The sequence below is a fragment of the Olea europaea genome, chromosome 6, assembly GCF_002742605.1.
Source record: "Olea europaea var. sylvestris chromosome 6, O_europaea_v1, whole genome shotgun sequence".
In the NCBI taxonomy this organism is placed as follows: domain Eukaryota; kingdom Viridiplantae; phylum Streptophyta; class Magnoliopsida; order Lamiales; family Oleaceae; genus Olea; species Olea europaea.
The window spans coordinates 25539315-25554288 of NC_036242.1; the positions used below are offsets into that span (position 1 = coordinate 25539315).

General features: G+C 36.1%; 1 protein-coding gene across 1 annotated transcript in view; it reads right to left on the minus strand.

The window, feature by feature from the left end:
- The window catches only part of LOC111395317 (dynamin-related protein 1E-like), a 38699-nt gene extending 24473 nt beyond the window's left edge, over positions 1-14226 (minus strand). Inside the window, exons 1-2 of the mRNA XM_023021299.1 lie at positions 13944-14226; positions 13116-13179 (exon numbers count right to left, since the gene is read on the minus strand). Coding sequence (XP_022877067.1) covers positions 13116-13179; positions 13944-14174 — 295 coding nt within the window. The 5' untranslated portion in view covers positions 14175-14226. The remainder of the gene's footprint in view (positions 1-13115; positions 13180-13943) is intronic.
- Positions 14227-14974: the final 748 nt, after the last annotated feature.

Sequence of the window (14974 nt, forward strand, 5' to 3'; positions counted from 1 at the left end):
GCTTAGCATTCTTGTTCTACCACACTTTAATGGATGAACTCCTAACCATGAGCGCTACAAACTTGGATTTGTGTATGAATGTCAGCAGCCATTTTCGCCATTTCTTGAGTCTAATCCGTCATCTGAGCAAGTTGTTTACTTACCCAATGATTCAGATTCTGATACCTCCTGATCGGTATGGTTTCTCTCATATGTCTCTTAATGCTACTTTGTCATCTGTTCCGATTCCATCTTGCTATTCAAAGGTTGTGAAATATGAATGCTAGTGTGAGGCCATGGCAGATGAACTTCGAGCTCTTGAGGAGAATCATACGTGGGATATTGTCCCTTGTCCTGTAGATGTTAAAGCTATTGGTCGTAAGTGGGCTTACTCAATTAAGTTATGTTCTAATGGCACATTGGAGAAGGCATGTTTGGTTGCTCTGGGCAATAACCAAGAATATGGGGCTGACTATGAGGAGACATTTGCTCCGATTGCCAAGATGATTACGGTGCGTACTATTATTTCTATTGCAGCATCTCAAGGGTGGCCACTTTATCAGATGGGCGTTAAAACTGTATTTCTTCCTGGTAATCTCAATGAGGAGATTTATTTAGCACTTCCACCTGGGTTGTCCACCTCATCTTCTCAAGATGTCTGTAAGTTAAAGCAATCTTTTTATGGACTAAAATAAGCTTCTCGGGCTTGGTTAGAAAAGTTTCGAGCTACTTTGCTTCGATTCTCATTTAAACAAAGCCAATATAACTCATCCTTATTTCTTTGCAAAACTTCTACTGCTAACGCACTTCTCCTTGTTTGTGTTGATGATATTGTCATCACCGGCACAGATTCAGACCTAATCCCTCGTCTTTAGCAAAATCTTCAGGCCTCCTTTCATATGAAGGATCTTGGTCTTCTCACATTTTTCTTAGGGTTGGAAGTTCATTCAGATCATTCCGGTATTTTTTTTAAATCAACACAATTATACACAGGACTTGACTGCTTTAGCCGGCCTTCACGATACTCCTTCTGTAGACACTCCGCTCCATTCCGTTCGATGTGCTACGCTCCTCTCACTCCACTTCGACATCGGCCTATTTGATCTAGGACCTATATTCCACTCTATATGAGTCACATGCACAAAAATCTCCACCTTGGCGAATATTCACCCATTAGGAAAAAAACATAACCTAGAAAATCACACCATCTAGGACCAATGGGTTAGAACACATCCTCTCTAACACCTAAAGATATTAATCAAGTTCAAGCAATGCTTGGACCTATCCATTGTAATGGCTTTGTCATCATGTCTGCTGCATTCTCTGAGGTATGCACATTCTCTAACAACAGCTCTTCTGTAGTAACTAACTCTTTTATCTTATGAAATTTCACATCAATGTGCTCGGTTCTTGTATGATAAATCTGATTCTTCGCTAGGAAGATAGCCCTCTAATTATCATAGTACAGCTTCATTCCATCTTACTTGATCCCAAGTTCCTTGACAAGCCCTCTTAACCATAATAATTCCTTGGCTGCCTCAGTTGCTGCCATGTACTCTGCTTCAATTTAGATAATGCCACAAGTGATTGCACCATTGATCTCCAACATATGGGCCCACTTGTGAGTGTGAAAACATAACCTGTATGGGACCTTTTGTCATCCAAATCCCCTGCATAATTTGCATCTGCATATCCTTGAACTGAAATATCACCATGTTGTCTCTCATACATGGTCCCGCACTCCATTGTACCTTTCAAGTACCTGAAAATCCACTTTACAGCTCTCCAATGCTCTCTACCAAGATTAGCCATATACTTACTAACCACACTGATTGCATGTGCTAGATCTGGTTTGGTACACACCAATGCATACATCAAACATCCAGCTGCGCTGGCATAGGGTACCTTTGACATCTCTACAACTTCTACTTCATTCTTTGGGCATAGATTATTAGACAATCTGATGTGGTTTGCCAATAGTATAGCAACTGGTTTTGCATCTGACATGCTAAACCTCTCTAACACTTTCTTCAAATAATTTTTCTGAGACACCTATAATTTTCTGACTTTCCTATCTCTGTTGATCTCCATACCAAGAATTTTCTTAGCCGGTCCCAAATCTTTCATATCAAACTTATTGCTCAACAAAGATTTCGATCTATCTACCTCATCCATGTTCTTAGTAGCAATTAACATATCATCCACATACAACATCAAGAAAATATATGAGTTATCTTCAAGAACTCTGTAGTAAACACAACAATCATACTCACAACGACTGTAGCCAATCTGAATCATATGAGAGTCAAACTTCCTGTACCATTGTTGTGGAGACTGCTTAAGCCCTTATCAAGACTTCTTTAGTTTATACACAAGATTCTCTGTTCCTGATTCCAAAAACCCTTCTGACTGTTCCATGAAAATCTGTTCTTCCAAATCACCATGAAGGAAAATAGTTTTCATATCCAACTGCTCTAACTCCAAATCAAAATTAGCCACCATTGCCAAAACAATCATGATGGAGGTGTGTCTAACGACCAGAGAGAAAATTTCATCATAATCTACTCCCTTCCTCTGTGAGTATCCCTTTGCTACTAATCGAACCTTGTATCTTTCTCCTTCCTTTTTTGACATTGCTTCTTTCTTTCTGTACACTTACTTACACCTTATTTGTTTCTTTCCCTTTGGAAGCTCCACCAAATCCCAAATATCATTTTTATGCAGTGACTCAATTTCCTCCGTCATAACTTCTATCCATTTACCTTTCTCCTAACTGCCAATGGCATCTTGAAAAGTTATAGGATCGCTATTGCTGGTAATGAGTGCATAAGAGACCGAATCCTCGAATCCATACTTCGTTGGTTGCTAGATAGTGCGACATGGTCTATCTAAGGCAACACTATGATACTGCTCTACCTCTAACCCAAAACTATCCGCTTCCTGAGCATTAATTTCTATGTTAACATTGTCTAGCTCTACTTGCACCACTTGGCTCTTACTGCTGCCCTCGTCTGAATTGAGCTTCTCTTTATCTGGAGAAGCTTTAAGCATGAATGCTTCATTAAAGACTACATCCCTACTTATCATCATCTTCCTTGCTTTTGGATCCCAAAACTTGTAACCTTTACACCTTTCACGTAGCCCAAAAAAAATGCATTTTCTTCATTTGGGATCAAGTTTGAATCGCTAATCACTAGATACATGCACATAAGTCAGGCACCGAAATACTCTCGATTTAGAATAATCAACTTCATTACCTGTCCAAACTTTCTCTGTAACTTTTCCATCTAGTGCTGCTCGTGGTGATCTGTTTATGACATAACATGCCATGTTTACTACTTCTGCCTAAAAACTCTTCCAAAGCCCTGCATTTAGTCTCAAACATCTTGTACATTCTGCAATTGTTCTGTTCATCCTTTCTGCTGCACCATTCTGCTTTGGTGTCTTGCGAACTGTATAGTGCCGCTGAATATCATGCTCCTCACAAAAGTTTAGAAACTATGAATCTGTGTACTTTTGTATCGTTGTCAGTCCTCAGATACTTAATTTTTCTGCCTGTCTGGTTCTCTACTTCTGCTTTCCACAATTTGAACTTGGCAAAAGTTTCAGACTTGTGCTTCATGAAATATACCCTAACTTTTCTGGAAAAGTCATCAATGAAAGTAATGAAATATTGAGATCCACCTTTGGACAACTCTCTCACTGGTCCCCAAACATTTGAGTGCAACTAATCAAGAATTCCCTCTGTCTTTTGCTTTACCATCTTGAATTGTACTTTGGACTGTTTTTCAAGTACACAGAACTTGTAGAAATCCAACTTGCATGATTTTACCCCTTCAACAAATTCCTCTTGTGAAGCTCAACCATGCCACGCTCTTTTATATGCCCCAGTTGCATGTGCCATAGAAGAGTGTTATCTGACTTGGATTCTATTGTAGCAACTCCACCTACTACTGTATCTCCGAGTAGTTTGTAGATATTCCCTACTAATTTCTGACCTTTCATCACAATCATAGCCCCTTTTTTCACTGTTAGAGCTCCACACTCTAACTTATAAGAGTAACCATGTGTCTAAAGTGCCTAAAGAAATTAGATTCTTTTTCAACTCAGGTACATGCCTAACATTTTTCAAAGTGCTTACCACACCATCGAACATATTAAATTTTATGGACCCCATTCCAATGACCTTACATGATGCATCATTACCCATCAAAACAGATCCAAAATTACCAGAACGATATGAATCAAACCAATCCCAGTTAGGACACATGTGATATGAACAGGCTGAATCAAGTACCTAACAGTCATTCAATTTTTCAGAATTACCTGTAGAGGCTGATAGCATGTCTCATTCTTCAAATCCGAGTCTCCTATTACAACACTGGCTAAGTTTGAGGACCCATCACCTTTCCTTTCATCACCCTGCTTCTTATTTGACTAACCCCATTCTTATTGCCCAATCTGATGGCATTTGTAGCACTTGATATTTTTCTTATTTTGATTCCTAGATTTTGATCTCGTAGCCCACGATCCTTGTAGGCCTTTACGATCAACCCTTCACCCTGCGAAATTTTACCAGTACACAATTTTCGCTAGTTGTAGGCTAACAGGGCTGACGTGACTTCCTCCAATTCAAAAATCTCTTTACCCCACGTCAGCATGGTCACCAGGTGATCGTACAAAGGAGGAAGTGAGCACAACAAAATCATTGTCTTGTCTTCATCATCAAACTTGATTTCAAGTCACAATAGATAGTTGATAATTTGATTAAACACATTGGTGTGTTGAATCAGATCCGTACCCTCCAACATCTTCAGCTCGTACAGCCGTTGCTTCAGATGCAGCTTGTTCGTGAGAGACTTTGACATATAACGATTCTCCAATTTCTCCCAAACCTCCATCGGAGACTCAACATTCATAATGTGATACATAACTCGTCCGCCAAACAAAGTTGAATTGTACAGCTCTTCCCAATCGGCATCTGACATACCCTCTGGCTTCTTCCCAGATAGTGCCTTCACCATTCCTTGCTACACCAAAAAATCCTTCACCCTTCGCTGCCATAATCTGAAATTCCCAAATCCGTCAAACTTTATCACATGAATTTTGCAATCGAAGAACTCGCCATTTGAACGTTGCTCTGATACCAGTTGTTGAATTTTAAGCGCAATAATAAAGAGATGAAAAAGAAAAATCAATACAAGAATTTACTGGTTCGACGGTGTACCTATGTGAGAGCAAGATGGAGATAATTTTTATTCGATAGTGAAAATAGGGTTACAACATATCATTGATACTAACCCTAGCCTGGGCCCATATAAGACTTTAAGGCTCGTACAAGAAATAGCCATGTACCGTATACGCCCCTGGCGTTGCCCCCGTACTCCCAACTCATTCAATATCCCTAACAACCGGATAGTGAATTAAACCAGCGCAAGGTCGATGTCGTAGCTCCGCTCCATTCTATTCGATGCGCTATGCTCCTTTCATTCCACTCCGCTCCGACATCGGCCTATTTGATCCAGGACCTAAATTCGACTCTATATGAGCCACATGCACGACACCTTATTAGAGAGGATTATTTCTTTTTGAGAAATATATAGTATCAGAGCTAGGGTTTGAGAGTTTCTAAAAATTCGTGGATTGTTCTCGGTGGTGGTGGCAAAAGTTTGGGCCGATAATTTTAGAAGAAAATCGACACTTACCTGGGACATTCATTAGCGGGAAAGATCGAAAAAAGCTTCAGTGGTGGTGCAACGACTGTCTTCTTTTTACTCTACAATGAGCATCGTCTGCTTTGGGTTCCATCGGGTTCGAGCAGGTTAGTCTACTTCGATGTGACATCTTACTGCAAGTGTGTGGGGTAATCAACGATGGAAGTCCGTCTGAGAGGCACGTTAGCTTCATCGTGTCATCTTTCTCCTACTGTGGGTGAATCAATTGAAAGAAACCGATGGAACTTAGCTGTCGAGGAAGTCTATCGAACTTAGGTCAGTTTGGATTTAAAGTTCATCAGTTTGGGTTTGGGCCTTTATCCAATGAGTCAGATTGTTTGGGTCGTCACCCTTTTGGGCCTTGATTAGTGGGTCAGTTTTCTTTTATTTTGTTTGGGGTGCTTATTTATTGGACTTGCATTATTATTGGATAATTTTAGTTGTTCTCTTTTATGTCTTCTCGGGTTATCTATTAATCATGGCCAAAAGTGATAAGATAGTGTTGAATGAAATCACAGTAACCTCATCCTAAAAAATCACAGATAGTAGGAATTATGCTCAATGGAAGAGAATTGTTCAAAGGTATGTGTCATGTATGAAATTGGGCGATCGCTTGACTATTAACCCACCTCAAAAATCTGATACTAATCTGGGATTCAAAAAAATGGCTGATGGAGGATGATAAACCTTTTAATCAAATTCAAAATACTATAGACCCGACAGTTGACAATGTCATTAATCATTGTGATACTGTAAAAGAATATAGGACTATCCAGAAATTTTATATGCGAATAAACAAGATCTATCGCATGTTCATAAATTAATGTAAAAGATTTATTGGACTGAGTAAAAGGGGTGAAATCTATTTCTATATTATACTGAGGTAAAACAGGCATTTGAATAAAAACGGGCCATGTTTCTTATTACTAGTGATGTGAAGATAATGTATGAATAAGAAGAACAGATTGTGGTCCAGTGTTTTCTTGCAAGTTTGGGTCCTGAATATAAGGTGGCTCGTACTCAGTTACTTACCGGTGAGGCACTACCTTTATTGAGTGATATATATATTCGTCTCCTTCGGGTATGCAAGGACAATGACAAAGAATAGGGTGTAACACCAAATGAGACGGTATCTCTAATTGGCACAAATTCAAAGATAAATAGCAGTTACAGTATCAAAGGAGGAGGCAAAGGAGATAGAATCTCTAATGGTGGTTCTTATGGTTGTTATTATTGTGGAGAGCAAGGACATGTAAGAAGGAACTGTTGGAAATTAAATGGCAAACCAGCAAAGTACACGAGTCAAACTCCTATGAGGAAATTTGCCAACGTTGCTACTCATGACAATCTTCTACCTACACCTACTATGCTTCCATCTCAACACCAAATTACAATTCCAGCTAACGAATATGTTCCCTTTTCACAATTTTATACTCCTCAATAGCATGTTACACCTTTTACTTCCACTTCCACTCTAGCCAACATTGGTAATTCTATAGCGTGTCTTTCTATCTCGTCCCACAATTGAGTTATTGATTCTGATGCCACATATCATATGACTGGCAATAAAGCTACACTTTCATCATTTCAGTCTTCGTCTAGTTTACCATGTGTTACTTTAGCTAATAGATTTACAACTTCTATAGTCAGATGCGGGACCAAACACCCAACAGACTCTATGAGTTAAATTACTAAATATCTTAATTGCAATGTTCTTTTCTTTCCTAACCACTGCATTTTTCATGATCTTGGGACGAAGCAGGTTATTGGTAGAGGGCGTGAGTTCAATGGCTTGTATGTGCTCAACTCTTCTCCCATACAGGTGCCAAGACCTACTACATGCATGACTACCGCTTCTCTTCTACAGCTCCATTATCTCTTCGGTTATCCTTCTCATTCTGTCTTGAAGAAATTATGTCCTAATGTTAGTCAAATGTCTCAATTAGATTGTGAGTCTTGTCAATTAGCAAAGCAACATAGGGAAACATATCTATCTAGAATGAATAAACATGTTGCATCTACTTTTGATGAAATACATTCTGATATTTGGGGACCTTGTCATAATTTATTTGTGGATGATTATTCTCGAATTACTTGGTTATATCTTATGAAAAATTGCTCAGAACTATTTTCAATTTTTTGCACCTTTTATACTGAGATTAAAACTCAATTTGATAAATCTATACGTATCTTAAGGAGTGATAATGCCAAAGAATATTTCTCATCCACTTTTATTTCATTTTAATCTCAAAATGGCATTCTTCATCAATTTTCATGTATCGTTACTCCACAGCAAAATCAAGTAGCAGAAAGACAAAAATCGTCATTTATTGGAAGTTGCATGAGTTCTCCTCTTTCATATGAACGTTTCAAAAGAATTGTCGACAGATGCAGTGTAATGCGACACTCCTTTTTTTTCTTTTGAGTATCATGTCTATCTTGATTCGCAGCATTTATGTTACATTTACTACATAATTATTGTAATTATTTCATCAGGGCTAATTATTTTATTTACAGTGGACTATACTTTGAACGTCATAGACAATTTGCCATCCCTATTAATTCAAGTTCAATATATTTATTATTTTATTTAAATTATATTAAATTATAAAATATGATTATTTCATTATGTACTTTTTATTTTATCCTGCATTTAGATTTAGTTGTCAAGTTAGAAATTTCTTTCAATATATATTTGGTAAATTAATTCAAGAATAATAAAATGGTAACATTGTGGAATTAAATACTTTATAGGATAATATGGAAAGATTAGGTGTCTAATTACTTAATTTAAATATTTTCTGCCACAGTAAACGTAATCAGAATTAAAAGTATTGATTTATTTTTCTATTTATATACCTCCTTGCAAATTAACTATACATTCTTCTCTGTCCCTAAAGCTTATTTTGGAGTCTCTTTCTCCATCTGCATCTTTGGCAAAGGTATTAGGATTCTTATTTTATTTCCATCATTTGTGAATTCAAATATATCTTTCATGTCATTTGCCAATGCATTTAGATTGTATCATGGCCGCCTTCATCATTTCATAACCACTTGTACGCATATACATGTGTATATAAATATATTTAAATGTTATTGTATGCCTATTTATTTAGATGGTGTTTGACACCTATTTTCAAGGAAAATGAATTTTAGAATAGTAGATTGATAGAAAATATGTGGATGAAAAGTTTTTGATTTACGTATAATATTATTTTAATGAAAAATATGTGGTTGAAAGAAATAAGAGAAAAATACATTTTTAGAAAAATGGGAATCAATCGAGTATTGCCCACGATTATAAAGTTCAAACATGAATCCAGTTAATCTAATGTTAATACTTCTGGTTTGATTTAATTGGCCGTTCCCCTTGCTGCATATATTTTATTATATGAGAAATTTCTTAATCTATTTAGGTAACAATTAGAAGAAAAAGGGGTTTATACTATGCTCATCATTTAAAAACTATTTATACATATAGACAAAATATTTATAAATTAAGTATTTTAGAATTGTGTTTGGACAGTGAATAAAATAACTAAATTGCTCACCTATTTTAAGAGATATTTGATTCAACTTTTCTTAGCATCAAGGCATTTAATATTGATCTTTCTTACCTGGCTTTATTGTGCTGCACGTTAGTTTGTGTGTATCTGTGCGTACTTCATCTCACCACATGTAATCACAAATAAATTTTGATGCATATGAAATTAAAATAGTCTTTGCTCATTATAAGAATATTATTTTTATTGTCCAGCAAACAATATTCTATATGGTGCCATAATGGAATTCTATTTAATCGACTTAATATAATAATGACAAGGGATGATGAGTTTATTGCAGTTTTCTTTTATTAATCAATAATAATGAACTAGGACTTTGGCACGTTGACCTTGGTGACAATGTTTTCAAATGCCATTACTCAATGAATGTTTAAAAATATGTATCCCGAATATTTTTGTTGTGTCTATGCCATGAAGGTGTAAGTGGAAAACGGGGCATGGGGAACCGACACACCCGACCAATCTTCAATGATAATGTTAATGTTAATGTTAACCGCTTTGCGGTACTACCTGTAAAATTATGTATTTAATTTTGGGGGTGTTACATGCAGTCTCTACTACATGTTACTAAATCAATCGTATGCCCTCCTCTATTTTAGATGGTAAAATCCCTTATTCCATTCGATTTCTCTCTCAAACTTTATTCTTTCTTGCTCCTAGAGTATTTGGGGGTACTTGCTTTGTCCAAGACATGAGACCTCAAGTTTCCAAGCTTGATCACATATCCCTTGAGTGTATATTTTTGAGTTATTCTCAATATCAAAAAGATTATCGATGTTTTTCCCTTCCTTAGGATGATACGTAGTGTCCGATAATCTCACCTTCTCAGAGTCTACACCCTTTTCCAGTACTTCTATGTCTTCCAAACCTTCTTTCAAGTCTGTTGATCATTTTCTTGTTTACAATATAACTATACCTATGTCACTAGTATTTTTTTGTCCACTTATTCAAAATGTTTACACTCGTCGTGTATAGCAATTTCCAGTGGCACCTACTATAAACTATGACTTATCGCCTCTACCTATTGCTTCGCCTCAGAATTCATCATCCCTATCGAAGGTAAACGGTCATATACTTATCCTATTTCTTCTTTTATTTCTTACCATGCATTATCACAGTCTTCCAAGTCATTTATTGCTTCCTTAGAGTGTATGTCAGTACAAAATCTATGACTACGGCTTTGTCCCATAGTGGCTAGCAAACGGCCGTGCGAGAAAAAATGATAGCCCTGGAACATAATCATACCTGGGTTGTTGCTTCCTTAATCCCTTAATAAAAAGGCAATTGGATGTAAATGGATGTTTATAGTCAAGATGAACCCTGATGGATCTGTCACTTGATTGAAGGCTCATTTAGTTGCTAAGAGATATGCTTGGACTTATGGTGTGGACTACTCTGAGACTTTTTCTCCAATTGCTAAGCTGGCTTCTGTTCGATTATTCATTTCTCATGTTACTACTTATCATTGGCTGCTTTACCAACTGGATTTTAAAAATGCATTCTTTCATGGTGATTTGCTAGTCCCTTAATAAAAAGGCAATTGGATGTAAATGGATGTTTATAGTCAAGATGAACCCTGATGGATCTGTCACTTGATTGAAGGCTCATTTAGTTGCTAAGAGATATGCTTGGACTTATGGTGTGGACTACTCTGAGACTTTTTCTCCAATTGCTAAGCTGGCTTCTGTTCGATTATTCATTTCTCATGTTACTACTTATCATTGGCTGCTTTACCAACTGGATTTTAAAAATGCATTCTTTCATGGTGATTTGCTAGAAGAAGTTTACATGGAGCAACCATCAGGATTTGTTGCTTAGGGGGAGTCAAGAAAGGTTTGCAAGCTACAAAATTCGTTGTATGGACTGAAACAATCACCATGTGCCTAGTGAATTTGGCTTGCAAAGAAGTGCATATGATCACTCAGTATCTTTTAAACAGTCTACACCCGTATTTTGTTAGTGTTATATATTGATGATATTGTGATTACTAATAGTGATAGTAGTGGCATAAGAATGCTGAAAGCTTTCCTAGGCATAAGGTTTCAAATTAAGGAATTAGGTCCTTTAAAATATTTTTTAGGGATAGAGGTCTCTCGAAGTGGTAAAGGAATTTGTTTGTCTTAAAGAAAATATGTTCTAGCCTTATTAGATGAGACAGGTTTAGCAGAAGGAAAACATGTTGATACTCCCATGGACTGAAACAATCACCATGTGCCTAGTGAATTTGGCTTGCAAAGAAGTGCATATGATCACTCAGTATCTTTTAAACAGTCTACAGTTGGGTGTATTTTGTTAGTGGTATATATTGATGATATTGTGATTACTAATAGTGATAGTAGTGGCATAAGAATGCTAAAAGCTTTCCTAGGCATAAGGTTTCAAATTAAGGAATTAGGTCCTTTAAAATATTTTTTAGGGATAGAGGTCTCTCGAAGTGGTAAAGGAATTTGTTTGTCTTAAAGAAAATATGTTCTAGCCTTATTAGATGAGACAGGTTTAGCAGAAGGAAAACATGTTGATACTCCCATGATACCAAATGTGAAGCTTGGGCATGAAGATTGAGATGTGTTTGTTGATGTAGAGAAATACGGGAGAGTGGTGGGAAAATTGAATTATCTCAAGATTACTCATCTAGATATTGTCTTTCCAATAAGTGTTATTAGTCAATTTATGTCATCTACTAGAACTTTACATTGGGATGATGTAATTCATATATTAAAATACCTCAAATGAGCTCTAGGGCATGTAATTCTTTATAGAGATCGTGGTCATTGTAGAGTTGAAGGTTCCTCAAATGAGGACTAGGCAGGATCTCCTGTGGATAGGTGCTCTACTATAGGGTATTATGTGTTTGTTGGGGATAATCTAGTATCTTGGAAAAGTAAGAAACAAAGTGTTGTAGCTCGATCAAGTGCAAAATCTAAATATCGAGCTATGGCACAGCTAACTTGTGAACTTATGTGGCTATATCACTTATTTGGGGAGATTGGCATCGATAAGTCCCACTATATGAAATTGTGGTGTGATAATCAATCTACTATTCACATTGCTACGAATCCGATGTTTCATGATAGGAAAAAATGCATAGAGGCAGATTGTCATTTTCTTATGAAAAGTTACAGCAATGGTTGATTTTGACCAAGCATATTAGAACAGAGGATCAATTACCCGATATGTTTACTAAAGTGTTAGTTAAAACTCGAGTAAACTATATTTGTAACAAATTGGGCATGATTGATACCTATGCTCCAAGGGGAGTGTTATGAAATATGTGCATTAATTTAAGAGTGAACGTGATGTATGTGGTAGGAGTATGAAGTCTAGAATTATTTCTTCATTAGAGAGGATTATTTCAGGAAAAAATGCATAGAGGCAGATTGTCATTTTCTTATGAAAAGTTACAGCAATGGTTGATTTTGACCAAGCATATTAGAACAGAGGATCAATTACCTGATATGTTTACTAAAGTGTTAGTTAAAACTCGAGTAAACTATATTTGTAACAAATTGGGCATGATTGACACCTATGCTCCAAGGGGAGTGTTATGAAATATGTGCATTAATTTAAGAGTGAACGTGATGTATGTGGTAGGAGTATGAAGTCTAGAATTATTTCTTTATTAGAGAGGATTATTTTCTTTTGAGAAATATCCTCTTCGTGTTTATATATACCCGTTGGTGAATATATATGAAAAATTGAGATTTTTTCCAAATCAATTAACCGAACCAACCATATCTTCTTTTCTTGTTTACTAAACTAAATGGAACTAATAGACCATTAAGTATCCAGACCAAACAATCACAAATAACTGAACCCGAAATTAGAAATAGATTTACAAAGAGAGAAATCATTCTGATACCTGATCCCCTTGGCAGAAAATCATGCCCAACAATGCTCTCCAACACCGATGACTTTCCTGAACTCTACAAAGCCACCATAAAGCAGGTAAAAGACCTCAAAACATAAGAAAGAAGGATAGAAAAGAAAAATTAAATCGAAATGAACGGAGACTCAGAGATATCCACAGAGTGATAATAAACTGACACACAGACAGATTGAACTATTTAACAAGCTGTAGGAATAGAGATAGGATGTATATGAGTGGATATACAGAAGCATAATTCATATTTACACTCCTAGTAGCTTCACAGGCACAAATTACTACCAAAATTTGCTTATTACTCACCATATCAAGAAGGAATTATTATGACGGACGTTGTACCCGAACATTCAAAAGACAAAAATGTAGAATCTTATTCGCTGTAAAAATCTAAAACTCCCACATTGACTGCATGATTAAGTTATGAACTGAAGATAAAAGGGAAGTTACAATTTCAAATCCACTATTGTTCATCTTTTTACGTCAAAACGGCCTTTTTTTCCCAAAAACGCATACAGGCATTAATATATTTACATACCTGTCCCCCGACGACAACGATGGTGGGGAGAGCGTTCCACAGAGCTGGTAAAAACGTGAGATCGTTGCCATAGTCTCCGAACACAGCAAAAACCCTCTGAATCTTATTCGCTGTAAAAATCTAAAACTCCCACATTGACTGCATGATTAAGTTATGAACTGAAGATAAAAGGGAAGTTACAATTTCAAATCCACTATTGTTCATCTTTTTACGTCAAAACGGCCTTTTTTTTCCCAAAAACGCATACAGGCATTAATATATTTACATACCTGTCCCCCGACGACAACGATGGTGGGGAGAGCGTTCCACAGAGCTGGTAAAAACGTGAGATCGTCGCCATAGTCTCCGAACACAGCAAAAACCCTCCGAATTCTATTCATTAACCCAATCACATTTTCCATTTTCCAACAATCACTACTGAGTTTCGGTTTCACAATGATTCGGTTCCAGAGAAAATCAACTAGGAAGAGGGGAAGTAAAACCAGTAGATGTAGCAACATGGGGAACAAAGAGAGGATAACGGAACATATTTTTATATTATTATTTTTTGACATTTTTTCGGACGTGGGACTCTGAGTAGTGTTGGTGTGGCTTTTGTATGCCACGTGTGGGGTCGGGTCTTGTGCGCTTCACGTTTTCTTTTTTTCTTATTTTTTTCAAAAAAGAAATGATTTCGGCGGGATTCTTTTTTTTGAATTGATTTGAAAGTCATTTTTTTCAAATTTATTTTTTTTGTCAAATTCATTTTCAAATATGTCATGATGTAGATTAAAGTTGGACTTTCAGTAAATTTTGATAAAAATTGATGAAAATATGTGATTGAAAATTCATTGACCTTATATAATATGTTGTTGACTTTAGCTTGAAATTTTTATTCGATTGTTAACTATACCAAATAGGGGCATTTATATGTTTTAAAAATAATTTTACACGTAGATCAATAATTAATTCTTACTTTTTAATCACACGTTTCCAAAAAATAAGACATCATTTGGTTTGCATTTCAATTTGAATTTTGAGTTTTCTATTTTAATGTTGTTTTAAGAATATAGAATCTAAAAATGATTGTGTCTCTTAAGGAAAAATATGTTTCCCTATACTGAATTCCAAGTCTTCATAAGAAATATTGGGCTATGAGTCAAACTTTTATCTCAATTTTATTACTTTTATTTCTCTTTCTTACAAAAATTTTGCTTGTATCCTATTGTGATTGTATTTTCAGTTGATCGAACAACAGGTCCGAGGACTTTTAATTTCTCTAAGGAATTTAACTTCGCTTGAATGGCTTCTTTCCATTTTA